General features: G+C 42.5%; 1 protein-coding gene across 6 annotated transcripts; it reads right to left on the reverse strand.

The window, feature by feature from the left end:
• Positions 1 to 6,430: 6,430 nt before the first annotated feature.
• LOC308669630 (transmembrane protein 140-like) lies at positions 6,431 to 18,570 on the reverse strand (the record flags this gene model as incomplete). 6 transcript variants are annotated; one of them, XM_081330443.1, is made up of 4 exons in its annotated part: positions 6,431 to 6,960; positions 7,318 to 7,384; positions 8,779 to 8,902; positions 18,297 to 18,555. In XM_081330443.1, the coding sequence occupies 3 exons, from the start codon at positions 8,898 to 8,900 to the stop codon at positions 6,730 to 6,732; spliced, it is 420 nt and encodes a 139-aa protein (XP_081186569.1). In that variant the 3' UTR covers positions 6,431 to 6,729. The 6 variants fall into 6 exon arrangements, 5 of the variants coding, with proteins under 5 accessions (XP_081186569.1, XP_081186568.1, XP_081186567.1 ...); XM_081330442.1 differs by lacking the exon at positions 18,297 to 18,555 and adding an exon at positions 9,361 to 12,123; XM_081330441.1 differs by lacking the exon at positions 18,297 to 18,555 and having other exon boundaries at positions 8,779 to 9,023.
• Between the last annotated feature and the right edge of the window lie 527 nt (positions 18,571 to 19,097).

Here is a 19,097-nt window from a genome sequence, read left to right on the forward strand (position 1 = left end):
TGCTCCAGATCTCCCTTATTGGAAGGGCGCCTTTTCCCAGCAGCAATTTTAAGATCTCTCCACAGGTGTTCAATGGGATTCAGATCTGGACTCATTGCTGGCCACTTCAGAACTCTCCAGCGCTTTCTTGCCATCCATTTCTGGGTGCTTTTTGACGTATGTTTGGGGTCATTGTCCTGCTGAAAGACCCAAGATCTCGGACGCAAACCCAGCTTTCTGACACTGGGCTCTACAGTGCGACCCAAAATCCTTTGGTAATCCTCAGATTTCATGATGCCTTGCACACATTCAAGGCACCCAGTGCCAGAGGCAGCAAAACAACCCCAAAACATCATTGAACCTCCACCATATTTCACTGTAGGTACTGTGTTCTTTTCTTTGTAGGCCTCATTTTGTTTTTGGTAAACAGTAGAATGATGTGCTTTACCAAAAAGCTCTATCTTGGTCTCATCTGTCCACAAGACGTTTTCCCAGAAGGATTTTGGCTTACTCAAGTACATTTTGGCAAACTGTAATCTTGCTTTTTTATGTCTCTGTGTCAGCAGTGGGGTCCTCCTGGGTCTCCTGCCATAGCGTTTCATTTCATTTAAATGTTGACGGATAGTTCGCACTGACACTGATGCTCCCTGAGCCTGCAGGACAGCTTGCATTCCTTTGGAACTTGTTTGGGGCTGCTTATCCACCATCCGGACTATCCTGCGTTGCAACCTTTCATCAATTTTTCTCTTCTGTCCACGACCAGGGAGATTAGCTAGAGTTCCATGGGTTGCAAGCTTCTTGATAATGTTGCGCACTGTGGACAAAGGCAAATCTAGTTCTCTGGAGATGGACTTGTAACCTTGAGATTGTTTATATTTGTCCACAATTTTGGTTCTCAAGTCCTCAGACAGTTTTCTTCTCTTTCTGTTGTCCATGCTTAGTGTGGCACACACAGACACACAATGCAAAGACTAAGTGGACTTCTCTCCTTTTTATCTGCTTTCAGGTGTGATTTTTATATTGCCCACACCTGTTAGTTGCCCCAGGTGAGTTTAAAGGAGCATCACATGCTTGAAACAATCTTGTTTATCCACAGTTTTGAAAGGGTGCCAATAATTTTGTCCAGCCCATTTTTGGAGTTTTGTTTGACATTATGTCCAATTTGCTTTTTTCCTCCCTTTTTTGTTGTGTTCCAATACACACAAAGGGAATAAATCTGTGTATAGCAAAACATGTGTTCCTGCAATACCTTTCTGTGAGAAATACTTGATTTTCTGGAAAAATTTCTGGGGTGCCAACAATTTCAGCCATGACTACGTAACATGCATAGCATTCTTGGTCATTGGCCCGAGTTCACCAAATGCAGTTACTCTCAGAAATACATCTAAGGAGGCACAGCTGTGGTTTTCAGCTGTAATAGATTAAACACATCAGAAGTCTAAGCATAAGGTGAACAATAGTGTAATAAAATGTGGTTTGGCAAGTGTTGAAGATGGTTGAAAGAAACAGAAAAGTTCAAACCTACAGCCTATACCAGGGGTCGGCAACCTCGGCTCTTTTATGACTCGTGGCTGGCTCAGGAATTCTGGGAGTTGAAGTCCACGAGTCATAAAAGAGCCGAGGTTGCCGACCCCTGGCCTATACTAACTTAGAATCATTCCATTTTTTTAGGTGCGGGGAAATAGATGAAATGGCACCATTGCAACCATAGCATATTTATGGAAGTGCAATATAGACTGATTAAAAAATGTGGGAGGGGAGCCCAGTGTTGTCATTTATTGATAAGGCCTTTTTCATTGGAGGAAAACTGTTGAGCTGACAGAATTTCAGATGGTAGCACCCCACACTGCAACAGTGTGAAATCTCAGTTGGATATACAATTTCCATACTTAAGCATTCCTGTGATAGAGACTCATATGAGGAGTTCAGATGTGTCTGCGTTCCTATGACAAGTTTATGTTTAATAATTACAGGTTATTGTGGCTTGACATTGCACACCAAGTCATGAACTAACCACATTAATTTTATTAAAACAGAATTGTGGGATAAAATACAGCTATTATATAGTTTGATGTCTTGTGCAAACAGAATATGAAGTTAAGGGGAAGAATAAATGCATGTCAGATTTCTTAGAGGAAAAAAATCAAGTTTATTTAGAAATTGTTTTGCACCTAAAAACCATTTTTATCACTTTGAAGTATTTAATTGTGATAAATGAAGATATGTGGACATTTCTGAGACTAACATAAAAAAATGATATAAAACGAACTGTGGCAATTATTCAAAGGACGGAGGGGGTTACCGCATGACATTTGGATCAGTGTTTTTCAAACTCTGTACCTTTAAGGTGTGGACTCAGTGGTGGGATTCAAATTATGTAAACAACTGGTTCTCTGTGTGGATGCCGCTTCTGGAAGTCCATTCTGGGGCTGGGCAGCAAAAAATTAGCTACCGGTTCTGCCGAACTGGTGCGAACTGGCTGAATCCCACCACTGTGTGGACTTAAGGGAATTCTGAAGTCCACACATCTTAAAGGTGCTGAGTTTGAAAAAACTGATTTTCATCACTTTTTTTCCTTCTCACGCAGAGCTCTAGTCTAGTGTACGCAACATGTCTCATTCTGCTTCCGGGTGCCTCCTTGAAATTCAAGTCCCAGAAGCTACTGGTGTGCAACTAACATGATGGAGTAAACCCGGCTTCCACCCCAGCTGCCAGCAGAAAATGGTTGTTTATGCTGTTGCTTTGGGTTTGGAGGTGTGATGGGTGAGGGTGTTTCTTTTTTCTATAAGCACTTCTTGGAAAGCCCCATTTCTTCCTCCGGCTTTCCAAGGTGGGCATCGGCAAGCAACGCGAAGCATCTTCATTCGCAGGACGAGTAAACATCCAGTGGTTTTCTTTTTAAAAATTAAGATTTACTGGTTTTACAGATTCTAGCTTGAGATATTTAAAAGAATAACTGCACAGCTTGTTGCGCGAGGAACTGGGATGAATTGGATTCAGCCTGCAGTCTTGTCTACTGGTTTGGGAACATGCCATGGAATATAGTGAACCTTAATGTGGATTGAATTTGGTGCAAAACAATATTAAGCTCCTGTGGGGGGCCAGATGGGGCTGGGGGGGAATCTAGGGATCTCTGGCAGAGGTGGGGGCAGGACCAGGGTGGACATGGGGGCTAGAGCCTTGCCCACCCTCTTAGGCCACGTGGGGGCTTGCACAGCTGCCTGGGGGATGGGTGCCCAGTCCTTGAGCTCCTGGGGTGCCGGACGCTGCAGCCCGGCTCTGCTTCTATGAGGGGATGCCTGGATGTGCTTGCCTTCAGGCTGCTGCAATTGTGCTTGTTCTCTGCCCAGATTGGGCTGAGGGCGGCTGAGGGGTGGCAGGGCTCCTGCTGGATGGGGCTGCTGCTGCTGTTGCTGCCATTGAGGTGAGGCAGGTGGCGGGATGGGTGGCCTAAGGATCATTACTGGACCAAGCCAGGGAGTCGCCCATGTGCCCGGCCATGGGCCATGAGGGACTGGTTTTATGGCCTGGGGCATGGAGCGGGCTGTCGGGGAGGGGGCCGAGTGGCTCCTACCGACTTCTGCCCCCCCCACATCCTGGGACTGCATTTTTTGGCCACCTCACCACCAGAGAGCACAGAGAGAGAAGTGAGGCCAGGTGGGCCTCCTCCTACTACAAACGCCATTGGCAATGGAACCAGAGAGCAGTGACGAGCAAGAGATGCCAAAGGGAGGCCAGGGGCAGGTCGACCTATCTGACTCCCCCTGGGGAGGGGGTTGCCCTGGGGATGGCCTTTGTGGTGGTGACCCATGCACCCTGTGCCCTCTGGTGCATCTGGGATCAGATGGCGCCATGCCTCAGACATCTAAGGTGGCGCCGATGTGCGTTACCCTCTGGAGGGGGGTGGATGTGGGCTGGGCTGCCTGGGCACCGTGCCTCTTTGTCGAGCCAAGCGGGTGGTGATGTATGACCTCCAGTGCTGTGACAACAGCTTCCCTACCGTCGTTGGCTAGCCTCGACCCCATGTCCTGGACGGGTCCTCCCAATGCAACACCCTGCAACTCCCACTCTGGGGTCCTCTCCTTGTCTTGTAGCCTTGGCCCAGCGCATTGCCCTCCATCCTTCTGTCTTCAGAACCTTCAGGTGCATCAGACCAATAGGAGGAAAATTTTCACAGGCCAAAAGGGGGAAGGCAGATTGCCACTGCAGCCGTTCTTTGCTCTGGGCATCCTGTGCATGGGGGCCAACTGTATCTGGCAGCAACCTCACTCTGTAGTCCGCAGCCCACATAGCGCAGGTGGGTCTGAGTGCTGCAACCACCGGGCCAGCCCTCCAAACAGTAGATGGAGGCAGAGGCGCAGGGGGAGGCACATGATCTCGGCTGCTGGACAGCTGGGGCAAACGGTGGGACGGAGCAAGTGTGGGGGCAGGCAGCCACCTGGCACATCAGGATCACGTGCCTCCCCCCCATGCCTCTTCCTCTGCCTGTTGCTTGGAGGGTCAGGAGGGCAGTTACAGCACTCAGACCCACCTGTGCTGCATGGGCTGCGGAGCCTCAAGAGTGTGCCAGCTGAGGGGGTGGTGGGTTGTGGCTGTTGCCAGACACCGTCGGCCCCAGCACACTCACTGCCTCCTGTGCACTGAGGAGGGCTGGGGCAGAGGGGACAGGTCTCTTGCTGTATCCAGGGCGGCCCTGTGGGCCAATTCTGGGCCCATCGCAGGCTGGATCTGGCCTGCGGGCCTTGTTTTAACATGTTTACACTAGAATTTCTGTAGCTTGCTTCTGTCATTAGATACTGCTACCGATACTCCCAAAATTATGGAATTTGAAATCAAATCTCACTAGGTTGAAACGGGTGTAGAACTAGCAGAAGAACCTTTCCTAAGGTGTTTTGAGATGTGTTGAGACTCAGTTTCGATAATTTCCATTGCTGAAAAGGGTAGTATATCTCTCAATAATTCGTTACTGTGCAAATAATACTTAGTAACTGAAAACAGTAATAAGATTATCTACATACCAATGTATTGCCATTAACCCATAAATGAGTTTTTCTTTCCCCAGGGTTCAAATTGTATGTGAACAATGCCATGACCTTTTAATTAAAACTGAATTATTTGTATTTTTATATTAGTATATGGTAGTCCATTTTTTGTCAACTTTCTGCCAGAAACAAAGTAATTTGTAAATAAAATCATCTTAATTATTAATAAATGTGTCAAAGTTGCATTTGTAAAACAGCATAATGTCAAGGATTTTTTTTTCTATATAGCATTTTTATATCTTTTCCCATCTGACAGACATTAACACAATGCTTTTTAGAAGAACCAGATGCTCCAGATCTGCGGTTTAAAGCTACCATACAAGTAATAAATGCACTGTGATAATTTCTTGATTCTTAGTCACAACCCAGGTAATTGCTAAATGGTCTGAACATTAGTGGAGAAGAGATACCTATTTAATGAAGACAAATAATAGAACCTGATCCAAAAATGCATGTCTCCAGGGCACTTGAGTACTTTAGCAGATTTCCCTACCACCACCACCTATTGTTCTATTATATTCTTGCATCATAGGAGTTTAATCATTAATTTAAATATAGGTAATTCTCATTTACTGACCACTCATTCAGCCAATATTCAAAGTTGTGATGGTGCTAAAAGGGGGCACTTAAAACTAATCCTCAGAGTTCTGGCTGTCACAATGCCTCCATGATCACGTGATCACAACTCAGGTGCTTGGCAGCCAGGTTGCACTTATAACGGTTGTAGCATCCCAGGGTCACATGATCACCATTTGGTAAGGCAGCCAATACTGAAGCCAGCAGGGAAAGTTGTGAAATATTCCTGTAAGTCATTCACATTCTTGCAACCTTTTCTCCCAGAAATCTCATAGCATGTACTCACAGCACCCCTTCCCCTACACCTGCCCCCTCCCCCACCTCCGGACACCATAACAGCCACTTATTCAGCTGTTAGCCTGTTTGCAAGTTGCCTGGGACTTCCCCAGTGACTTTGTTGAAAGCTGTCAGTTGTGAGGACTGTCGCAGCGGGGACAGTCAGGATTGCCATCACCAAGCGATGCGGTCATGCGATGTTGCCCTTTATGACTGCATTACTCAGCACTGGAATGTCCAGTCACAATTACTGTTGTTAAGCAAGAACTACTTGTTTATAAAATGTAACAGGGCTTGAAGATTGAATAAATATTTTGCTTCTGGGAGCCCAAAATTAGAGAAACAATTTTTTAAGCCAGGGATCAATTAAATCAGATAGTTCAGGAAGCTAGAGGTCAAGACTACTCTTTCTATGACTGGATTTACACAATTTGCTAAGCCAAAATGAGGTTTGTTTGTTCGTAAGCTAGTATAAACCTAGGCAATTATACACTGAACTATGATTAAACAAATTGTAGCTCTTAATTTAGTATGAAGATGGCCAGTGTAAACAGAAGTAAGAACTACTTACATTTATTTTTAAATACAGAATTCAAGTCTTCCAAGTCAAGCAAAAAAAAAAAAGCTTATTGAACCTGGGAACCAAGCAGGAGATTTCTTCCCCCAATGCATCCCATTAAATCTCCAATTATAAAAACAGATTTCCATAAAGTCTCCTCCTGATCAATTTATTTCATGAAGTCCTGCCATTGTGGTGTACCATTCCTTCACTTCTGGTATCCAAGCCACCATTATCCTATCTATATCTCCTATTTATCGATTAAAAAAAAGTAGATGTTGCTTATAAATGTTAAAATTATGTAAAGAAAATCTCCCTGACATATTTTAAGGCATCATCGTCTTCCTCCAGTTTGGTTTCCTCGTTGCTACTTAAAGAAGCTGACTGAGCTGGAGGTGTGGATGGTACAGGAGGATCCTTGGCAATGTTGGCAGCAGTCCTTGGATGGTGACCATCTGTCAATTCCTGTTGACGCTCTTGGACCTCATCTTCTGATGAAATCACATCACCTTCTAGAGCTTTGCAATTCTAAAAAAGGAAGCAATCATATTTTCTTTCATTTTGGGATCAAGACACCAGGTTTTTCTCTTTGCTATCTAAATTAGGATAAGTGAGATGTAGAATATCTACAAATATGCCTGATTGGTAAACATGTAAATAATTCTCTGTGGTCAAAAGAAATAAGCCCAGATGTCCTTGAACTTGTCAGTGAGTTTGATCACCCAGTGCAATTGGCTGTATTTAAGCCCAATTCGTTTTTCCAATTCTCAGATAGCAAGATGTTCTGGCAAAAATTAACTGAAAAGCTGCAGCCTCCACAACTGCAGGAAATCATATGGGAAAAGGAAGACACTGCCACCTGGGCAACATCTTTGCATTGCTCACCTCAGCTAAAATACAAAAAGCCATGTCGACCAACTCTGCTTCATTCATACAATACACAGTCTCAGTCCTACAAAAGAAAATCATACTGTGAAGTATGTAAGAGGGAAGACCAACCCTCCCTCCAGTAAATATCTCTTTATAGACAATCAGCAGATGTCAGAAAGTGCAAATTGTCAAATTCCCTTTTAGTCGTATTCAGCATATCTACTGTATCTATTTCAATATATTTATCTATTTTTAGCCCTGATGTCAGGAAAAATAGCCAAGACCAACTCACTCAATTTTTTTTTATATTGTGGTCAAAGACCAGCATTACAAATAAGAGCATTAAAAACAGTAACAAAATAAAAACGGACAAATAATATATTACAATTAGTGGTAGGTTACCAGTGGGCAGTTAAGAGTCTAATTTTGCATACAGTATAACAAAATTTGGTGACATTCAAGGAAACTACTTCATATTGAACTGGTAACAGCAGTTTTAGATAAAAGAGATCAGTACTTCCTGGGTATTTTATTAGGTAAGGTCTTACAAAGTGAGTCCGTGAGTTCTTATAGAAGATACAGTATAGCAGAACAAGAGCTGTAATTTCAATGACCCCTTGTCCACAGGGGCAACCATCTAAAATATTTTAAAACTCTTTCCTGTATCTCAAACAGCTCTTCACCATGATCTGCCTTTATTTTTTGTGTAACCTGTCTCCCACAATTGCTGTACTTTATAACAAAATTGTGGTAGTTGTTCAAAAACGTTTCCTACTCTTAGAACTGTAGAGGAAAAGCTTTTTAACATTTCATTCTAATTTAACCTCAATTCAATCTAAAATATGGTTTCTCACAAGCAAACTTTCAAGGTATTATATGAGTGTAACTATTTGGGATGACATATTCTGTAAACAGTAATGGCAATTTCGTTTTTAATTAATCACAAATTGATTCTACCATGTTTCTCCAGAAATAAGACCAGGTCTTATATTAATTTTTGCTCCAAAAGACGCATTAGGGCTTATATTCCAGTTAGGTCTTATTTGGGGAAAATACGGTATTAAATGTGTCCGTCTGGCTGATGATCTTAACTGAGGCTTATTTTGGGGCTTATATTACGAGTGTCCTGAAAAATCATGCTAGGGCTTATCTTCCAGTTGGCTCTTATTTTCGGAGAAACACAGTATAGATGTGTGTGAGTATGCACAGATACATGTGTGTGACTATTTAAGGGTATAAAACCAGAAAGATAAAGCTGAAATTGAAGAATGTAATAGTTCTACAATCCTGGAGAAAATCTATGTAATCACTATGAGTCCATACTGATTGGATGTCCCTTAAGTCTATCAATAGTCCTATACAAACATCCCACAACCCTCAACAACCCTCCTCCCAATTTGGCTCTTTGAGGGTAGAAAAGGAAGTTGAGAACAACCCATTCTTCTCTGATTTTTAAGAAGTAGGTAGGCAGCATACCTTGCTAAATCTGTCCTTTTTCTTCTCTTTGATTTCATTTTTGCCTTTTCTGCTGGTTCAGCTGTCTTCTTGGTCATCCATGCTGGAAGAATCCTCTTCTTTGCTGCCTCAGGGGAACTCATTTCTGTTAATTCAAGAAGAAAGGGAACATTTTGTACAAGAAAATTTGAAATTAAATTTTGTTGAACTAATGGCTCCATGCAGCCTACTGTTCCTTTCTGACAATGTTTACACATCTCAGCCATTTGGTGCTAACCATAGGCAATAACTGAACTGCCAGCAAACAGAGCAAATTGAAACTACTTTTGGTGTGTCAATCAAAAATATACTGGCTCATCTTTGTCATGGCTGGTCAGCTAACACTTTATTTTACAAATATATTAAAAAGTAAATAAAACTGGCAATTACACACAGAGTTACCACAGACTGGAGGGAGGAAAGTTAAGTATCACCCCCTTCCATTTGTGTTCCATTTCAATAATTTGCAGGTACAAGCGCATATGTAGAAAAAAATAATAACACGCCTCTGCATCTGCCTGCTGCTTGGAGGGCCGGGCTGGCAATCACAGCTGTCGGACTCACCTGCACTGCACAGGCTACAGAACCCTGGAGTGCACCAGCAGAGGGGCTGGCAGACTGAGGCTGCTGTTGGACACCTTGGGCCTCCACGCACGGGACACCTGGAGCAAAGAACAGCCATGGTGGCAACCCACCTTCCCCCTTCAGGCCTGCATTAGTTTCCCTTGGATCGGTCCAATAGACCCAAAGGTTCCACAAATGGAAGGACTGAGAGAGGACAATGTGCTCAGCTGCCAGATGGAGGCCACGAGAGGACCCTGGTGAGGGCATTGCAGGGCAACTCGACAGGACCTGTGGAACTCCACCCAGGATGTGGGGTCATGGATCAGCCAACAATGGCAGAGAAACCATTCTCGCAACATGGAGGTTCCACATCACCACCCCCTCAGTTTGCGTAGCGGCAACACGTGTGGAAGTATGGTGCCCAAGTGGCCTGGCCATGTCACCCCCCCCCCACCAGAGGATAATGTGCATCAATAACTTGGACATCTGGGGCATGGTGCCATTCGGTTCTGGACATGCTGGAGGGCAGAGGGCGCAAGGGTCAGCATTGCGAGGGGTGTCCATGGCCTGAACACCCTTGGGAGAAAGGGACAGATGGGATGACCCACTGCGCTGTGCATAGTAGTAGTGGGAGGCCTGCCCGGCTTCACTTCTCTCTGAACTCTCTGGTGGTAAGGGAGTGATGGAAAAATGCAGCCCCAGGATGTGGGAGGGGGAAAGAGTGGGGAGAGCTGTGTGGCCCCCTCCATGTCCCACCCCTTGTGGCTCACAGCTGGGACAGTAATGATCCTTAGACCACCCCCACACCATCACCTGCCTCGCCTTGCTGTAGCACCACCAGCAGTAGCAGCCCCATCCAGCAGGAGCCCCACTGCCCTTCAGCCCTCTCCCCCGCAGCCCAGGAAGCCCAGCCTGGGCAAGGAGAGCAAACACAGCAGCAGCAGTCTTAAGGAGGCAAGTGTGGCTGGGTGTCCCCTTGGAAAAGTGAGGCTGGGTTGCGGGATTATGGCACCCTGGGAGCTCAAGGGTTGGCCCAGGTGCCTGCCATCTAGGGCCCCAGGCAGCCTATGCTGCCAGCCACAAGCCTCCTAGCAGCCCGAGAGGGTCAGTGAGGCTCCTCCAGTCGATCAGGCCCCAGCACCTGCCTTGGTCCCATCCACTTCCATCGGAGAACCCTGGATCCTTCCCCAGCCCTGCCCCACACAGAAGCCCCCTGACATAAGCAATGTTGAGCTGGCCATGCCCATCCTGGCCATACCCATCCACCCATGTGCAGCCGGCCCAAGGGCAACCACAATGCTGATGTGGCCCTCAGTGAAATCGAGTTTGACATCGCTGTTCTAGTGGATCGTGTTCCATTTCACCACTTCATTTTCTTGTCTGGTTAAAAACCAAAAAAGGCATCAAAATTGCATAACTGAATTGATTTATTTACTACACAAGTTATGAAGAATACAGTGATATATAGCAGGATAATTATATTCTATTAGGATAGTAGCAATAAACTGCCTGCAAGTGTTTTGTTAGGGACCTTTCTTCTTTTACAAGCAATAAACATTATTGCTACAGATTGTAGATAGAAAGCAGCCACACAACTAACTCACTCACTCAATCTCTCTTCCCCTCCCTCTCTGATTTCGGAATATGTGGAGACATGTAGGCAAGGGAAAAGATCTGGTTTGCAAGTCAAGCCAACATTCACAGAACCCTATAGATCAGGGGTGTCAAACACAATTTCATCGAGGGCCGCATCAGCATTGCGGTTGCCCTCAGGGGGCCGGGTGGGTATGGCCAGGGTGGGCGTGGCCTACTGGGTGGGCGTGGCTAGAGTGCGTATGGCCTACTGGGTGGGCATGGCCAGCTCTACATCGTTTTCATCAAGGGTGCCTATGGGGGCCTGGGCAGGAGTAGGACAGATCTGAGGGTCTGTGGCAGAAGGAGGGTCTCTGGGCCAGGGCCAAGGCAGTGGGCGCCGTTCCCTCACTATTTCCAGGATGGCTTCGCGGGCCACATGAAACCACTTCGCGGGCCGGATCCGGCCCTCGGGCCTTGTGTTTGACATGTCTGCTATAGATTGATTTAAGGTTTCAAACTATACACCAACTCCCAAGTAAGCTCTCAAAGGAAGTTCCAATACTAGCAAACAATAGCTGACTGATAACTCTCGTCTTGAAAACCGAAGCGTGCAACTTCTGTCAGCTTACAGACCATACCATGCTTGTATGGCAAGGGCTGTGCTCCAAAAATAGAAGAGACTAAAATCGATTGTGGTAGAAGGCATGGCGGATTTTATAGGCGTTCAATGCTTAACTCCTTTTTGCCTTAAGCCTTTCCTCAAATTCTTAATTCTAAGTGTGGTTCCTCTTGAGAGGGCTTCAGTTGATCTTCCAGTCTTTGAAATAGGAGAGACTGTGCATTAAGTGTTATGTGTTAAGAGTGTTACCTTCCTTCCAGTTCAGTTATGTTGAAAAGCATTCTCTGGATTCAATATATTCAGGTCTTGGAAGGTATTTTTGCACTGACTCCACCACTCAACTCACTGCAGTGTGTTACATTCAGATGCTGCCTCACATCTGCCAAACAAGTTATTCCATATCCAACTTGGCTAAGATTTACTGGACTCAATATTTTGGGATCACACAGTTCACTGAGCCATAAGTAAACAACAGAGCATGGTTTTGCATGATGAATTCTTGCAGTCTATTTTGCAGTTCAGTGTGTCAATTGAACAAAAACTCAAGGAAGGCTCTTGGCAGCAGTCAAAAGTCTGTTATGAAGTGTCTTTGTACTTTGCAAGGTAAAGGGTAATTATGAGCAGGTGGAGGAGAAGTAAAATGTAAGCTCCAACTAGAGCTACAAAACCCTCACTGAGTTCAGAGACTTGAATCCATTTCTGATTGGTAAAGATAAACAAAACAAGACCAACAGGCAAACTCACACCGCTAACAGACAGAAGAATCTGAGCCAGTTTCCATCCATCTTGGTCTTTGCGGCACAGGGCCTGCTGCATGACTGTACTGGCAGTGAAGAGACACAAAACTGGACAGATGTATACACAGACCCTTGATAGCACCAGTGCAACCTCACTGATTCCCAACTTTTCCATTTCTCTGATCATAAGGCAATCCACTTCTTCTTTTTGATTCCACAAACAGAAATTGTAGAAGCCAATCCTTTTGGTGGGAAGATTGATGATATTCCCAGCTTCCCAGACAAGGGCATATAATAGCAAAGCATTATAACCAATGGCAAGGGAGAAATTACTCAGGTACAAGAGGCAGGAGATGTAGGTTGATTCTCTTAACCCTTTAATGAATTCAACAATGTTTTTTTGGAAATTCAGCTGCATTGTCCACCTGAATACCTAGCAGAAGAAAGTAAACAGTCAGGTTGGATTCTAGGAACTATGTCTCCACTTTGTCACATACTTCCCAAGTGTCAATTGGTAGATTTACATGATACACAAGACCATTCACACTCCTGGAAAGCTTTGGATGCTGCCACTGAGCCTTTCAAGAGTTATTAAAACTGTAAATTATAAAAAGCAATGCTATAGAAATGTAATGAATTCAAATGTTTTTAATTTGCTTCTGCATGCTTCCAACAGAGCTTTCAAAGACCAAGTCTAGCTCCTAGCCCTATACTGTTAACAAAATATCGCAAATGTTATCAACTTGTAATGTTGGACTTTTTTTCCCCAATTCCTTTTCCCAAACCTGTTAAGAAATATTATACTGTTGGAGATATATATATATTTATCTATTTTAAAAGGGGAGGAAAGGTAGAAAAAAACAGTTATAAAATTAGGCATGTTAAGAAGAAACAAATAATTTTCCCCTCTCATATTTCATAATCTGGTGTTATGAGTAACACAAGCTGGTATTGCTCAGATTCCTATTTTGAATTTTAACTATCATAGTCTATAGTCAGTTGATACGTTGTGGATTAAGGAAACTAAAGCCTAGCACATTATGAAGATTGTAATAATAAATGGTAGAAAATTCACAACAGCAACAAAAGATCCTTTTTCAGAAGATGCCTGGAAAAACTAGAATTCACTACAAGATTTACTAATGACTGATAGCATGAAATTTTTTAAAGAGGGGATTATACAAGTTCCTAGATAATAGGTATATCAATATTCAGTTATATGTTACTTCCAGTTTCATAGGCAATATGTCCCTTACACCAGGAGCAGCTGAAGCAAATCATAACATTTGTTGGCTTCTTCTGGTGTGATTCATGGTGGCTCTTATATTTGGGTATTGATTAAACATGCTTCCTTTACAACGTAGAAAAAACACATGTACAATACTTATTACACCCTTCTCCTTTAAATTCAGTAGACAAAGAATGCTCTTTAGGTTGAGGACAAGATTGAACGGTGAACTGCATTAAAAATGCAACTTACCGGTAAGTCATATGTACTAAAAGAGAAACAAAGCTACTTTTCAAAAAGTATGATGAACATATCTAAAGCTGCAAGATACATAACATTCAAAAATATGTTCACATACATGGTTCTTCATTCCTGGTCGTTTTCTCACTACTAACTTACAGCATCTTCATAGCATCATCCAGCCGTCCTTAAAACACAATAAAAATTGTCCTCAATCCTCAATTTTATGAAGACTTGCCAAAAATCTTAATCAGCTGGGGTAACTCTTGAAGATGCTGTAGTTCAGGGGTGTCAAACTGCCAGCCCAAGGGCTGAATGCATCAGGTGGAAGCAGCACCTCTGGCAAGGGGGAAAAAGTAGTAATATGTTGCAACATGAAAAATAATGTGAGGCATATAGTTGACTTGGTGGAGTTTTTGGAAAGGAACAACCAGATCCCTGCGGCGTTGATCTTTTTAGATGCTGAAAAAGCTTTTGATCAATTGGATTGGCAATTTCTGATGAAAGTTTTAGATAAAATGAATTTTGGGGATAAATTTTTACAACCAATTAGGGCATTATATCAAAAACAAACTGCCCGAATAATAGTAAATAATAGTTTGACTGCAGTATGCAATATTGAAAAGGGCACAAGACAAGGGTGTCCATTATCACCTTTATTATTTGTTTTAACATTGGAGATATTATTGATTAAAATACGGAATTCGGAAAAAATTAAGGGTATTCAAATTAGAGATCAGGATTACAGACTGAGGGCGTTTGCAGACGATCTGGTTGTTACGGTGACCCAGCCAGAAAATTCTGTTGTGGACCTGATGGAGATAATAATGCAATATGGGAAGGTTTCTGGATTTAAGGTTAATGTACAAAAACCTAAAATATTAGCCAAAAATATGACAGCATCGCAAAAGGCCCTTTTAGAAGGGTTAACTGGATTTGAGATTGTTAAAAGGGTTAAATATTTGGGGGTGTATTTGTCACCCTCAAATGCAAAGTTATATAAAAATAATTATGAAAAGTTATGGGGAAAAATTCAAAAAGAATTGGAGAGTTGGGAAAAATTGCAATTGTCTCTGCTGGGAAGAATTGCAGCAGTGAAAATGAATGTCTTGCCTAAATTTCTATTTTTATTTCAAATGATACCTATTCTTAAAAAAGATTCAAATTTGGATGAATGGCAACGGGGTATCAATAAATTTGTATGGGCAGGGAAAAGGCCACGAGTTAAACTTAAGATTATGCAGGATACGCGTGAAAGAGGTGGTCTTAAAATGCCCAACTTTAAATTATATTATGAAGCTGCTGCATTGTCAGGGATAAGTGACTGGATTAATTTGACACAAGGGAGATTATTAAATCTTGAGGGCCACGACTTGTTATTTGGCTGGCATGCATATTTATTGTATGATAAGAAGGTAGATAATGTGTTTAAAGTGCATATTTTAAGACAGGCATTGCTGAGAGTTTGGAAAAAGTATAGACATAAGTTAGATTACAAGATACCGTTGTGGGCAATCCCGAAACATGCAATAGAAAATATAAATGTTGGCTTCAAACATGATGTGACTACATACAAGGAGATCTTAAGTTTGGAGAGGAACGTATGGTGTTTGAAGCCGTATAATCTTTTACGAGATGAGAAGATTGTTCAAACTTGGTTTCAATATGGTCAATTACGGGCCAGGTGGAAAGAAGACCAGAAAATTGGTTTTTCAATGACTGATGAAAATTTGGTAAAGCAAATTAGAAATCAGGGTCCAGCACATATTAAACGGATATATCTTGCATTGATAGAAATTGACTCAGAAACAGAACTTGTTCAAGATTGTATGATAAAGTGGGCTCAGAATATTCAAGAAGTTATCACAATGGACACTTGGGAAAAGATCTGGGTGAGGAACGTAAAATTTACACAAGCTCAAAACTTAAGAGAGAACTTTTATAAAATGTTTTATAGGTGGCATTTAGATCCTAAAAAGCTTGCAAGTATGTATCCGAACTATCAACCTAAATGTTGGAGATGTGGTGGCGAAGATGCAACGTATTTTCACATATGGTGGACCTGTAAAAAGGTTAAGGCTTTTTGGATTAAAATCTGGTGGAATATGCAGAAGATATTTAAGCAAAGGATAAAGTTTTGTCCGCAATTGTTTTTATTGGGCATAATTACAGATACTACTGTTGTGGACACTAAGTTGATGTTGAACTTAATTACAGCATCAAGACTTTTAGTAGGTCAATATTGGAAGGAGGAACTTCCAACTATAGAAGAATGGACTCTAAAAGTTTCTGACCTGGCGGAAATGGCAAAGATTTCGGCTTATTTGAAAGATCATTCGCAGCAACGTTATATTATGGAGTGGAAAAAGTGGATTGATTATATCCAGAACAAATATGGGATTAAAAAGTTTCATTTAGCATTTGAATAAGTCTTTTCTTTTTTCTTCTCTTTATGTGATATTAGTATTGCTTGTAGTCATTTCATATGAGCTAGAGTGCGATAGACTTAATAGTTTATTGTTGTTAGCATATGGTTGTTTATGATTGTTTTTACCTTTATACCTTGTATTTAGCTCTGGGAAGTCGGGGAGGGGGGAGGTGGGAAGGGGATGGGGGAGGGTTAGGGAGGGTTAGGAAGGGTTGGGTGGGGGGTGGGGGGGAGGGATTGTTAAAGATAAAATGTATTGAAAAACTTTTCAATAAAAAAAGAAAAAAAAAGAAAGAGTGTTTGAAACAAAGGGAGGAATACCTTAGTTCACAATGAAGAAAGACTTTTAATTTGCTAAGCAACTTTCATGAGACTGAGCAATGAAGGACAAAATAAAAGCCAATCTGTGGAGGAATTAATTTGTAATTCACCGTAATTTTAAAACAGAATGGTACAAGTATTATCTATTAACTTTGATTTGGGGGGAGGGATAGGAAAAAAGATCTGAAACTCAAAATAGATGATAACACAATCTCTTTGGGGAAAAAGTGAGGCTTATAATAGTATATAAGAGAAAAAAAATGCCAATCCCTGTGTAAGCTGGTAAGAAAGAAGAAAAATTAAATATTAGGATAGAAAGAAGGAGCATACAACAGAAACTGAAAACAAAATATATGTGGAGGACTGAGATTGAAAAACAGTGGGAGCCAGAAGAAAGATGGAGAAAAAGTATAGAGAAAATTGGCTGGAGAAACTGTCTCAAGTAATAGTAAGATTTATTTTTTATCTTATCTTAATATTTTTATACAGCGGCAGACATACCTAATATTCCTTCCTCTTCCTATTTTCACCACCACAAGGTGTGTGAAGTGTGTTAGGCTGAGAGAGAGTGGCTGGCCAAGGTAGTCAGCTAGCTTCATAGAATGGATAGTCCTTGACTTATGACCACAATTGAGCCCAAAATTTCTGTTGCTAAGTGAGAAAGTTGTTGAGTGAGTTTTGCCCCATTTTATGATCTTTCTTGCTGTATTTAAGTAAATCACTGCAGTTAATTAAGTTAGCAACATGGCATCCCCACTGACTTTGTCAGGTTACAAAAGATGATCACATGATCCCAGGACACTGCAAATGTCATAAATTTGAGTCAGTTGTCAAGCATCTGAATTTTGATCATGTGACCCTGGGGATGGTGCAATGGTCATAAGTGTGAAAATGGTCATGTCCCTTTTTTTAGTGCTGCTGTAACTTTGAACGGTCTCGAATTAAACTCTTGTAAGTCAAGGATGCAGTCTAAAGAGGCCGTACAAGACACAAAAAAGCAGCCTGTGTATATATAAGGCTTATTCACAGCCCTCCTTAGGCTCTAATACAAACAGCAATTCTCTTCCTAAATATCAGCTAAGGCTTTTCAGGCAAGAAAAGAAGCTGCAGTAAGGGAAAGTGAATCCAGTCTTTGGGCAAAGTGGTCTGAAGAAAGATTGGTAAACTAAACAATCTTGGCAGCTTGAGGAGACTTGCTCAATGGCATCTCGGCCAACAACTGCCAACTCTTAAAAGTCCTTAAATCCAACACAATTCTGAACTGTGATCACTTCAAGGAACGATATTGGTGTGATGGTGAAATAGCCACGTTGGAATGCATCGAAGAAGAGTGCCCAAAGATACCCACGATCTCTTCAGCCGCTTCACCGGTGCCTGAGAAAGCAGCCATTTCCACTAGGACGCCCGCGCCTTGCAAAGTTTGGGACAACTTGCAGGCAACACGCAATCTAATCCATCCGCGGAGCATTAGGATCAGGAAGGGTGGGCTAAAGACCTCGTTCGCTTAGTGCGGTAAGAAAGGGAAGGAGGTACCGCTTGCTTTCATTTGAGGTGCCCGCCGCTGAATCCAACTCAATTGGAAAACCCGCAGGGCCTCCGTTCTCTTGCCCGAGTCAGGAGGCGTCGGAGGCAGAGGCTGCCAAATATTCGAGACCATTGCAAATAACCGAGAAGAATGAAAGAGTGATAAGAGTCCATATCTCTAATTCCATATTACAATGGCCCTACACCTCGTGAACCCTTAAAGTAGCCAGGAATAGTAATAATTTTTAAAAGGTTATTACTTGCCGGCGAATCCGAAGGCACTAAATCCTACTCCTGGAAGCGAATCCTCCTCCACGATCAGGCTCGCTTTCAATCTTGTTTACAGCTTGATCTGGTTTTGCTCCTCGGATCACATGCTAGCGTTAGCAGATTTCCCTTTCGTTTTCGTTTTTGTCCGATTTCTCTGCACTAAGGTGTTTTCCGACTAGAAGGTGTGGTCTGTTTTCCCGTGGCTGTTTTCCTTCATCTTCCGAGGGAATCCAGCTGATTTCCCAGAAACGACTGTTCGACATTTTGTTTATGCTTTTTAAATATTCATGCGTCACAATTTAGGCACGCCTCTGCAAGGCTCACAGATTTATGAATATTGTAATTGTGATGAATTTATTTAAACATATCATTAGAACATGAAAGTTTGGTAACGAAGCAGAAATGATCCTTGGGTTGTTTTAGGGCTTTTGTTTCGTCGTTTCTGGCTTTCTTAATACACAAAGCGCCAACGATTTTGAGGCAGGCCATAAAGGCAAATATAGATAATACCCATGGATGCTGTATGTCATAAATGTGAGGTAGGACACAAAAGTAAGGCATAAAGAGCAATATGTGTATTAGTTAGAAGAAGAACCAGGAAATGGAAAATGTCAGACCACACATTCACCCCTGTGGCACCTTTGCGATACCTGTCACAGAGTTCAGTTACAGCTAACCACATATGTCTCGCTTGTACCCAACCGGTGAGATTTTTGTGTAATTCTTCTTTTTCTGTCTTCTCACCTTTGCTGGTTGTGTTGCTTTAAGAGCGAGAGAGACAGAAAGGAAAAGGGG

This window comes from Vipera berus (genome assembly GCF_964194415.1).
Source record: "Vipera berus genome assembly, chromosome: 6".
Taxonomy (NCBI): domain Eukaryota; kingdom Metazoa; phylum Chordata; class Lepidosauria; order Squamata; family Viperidae; genus Vipera; species Vipera berus.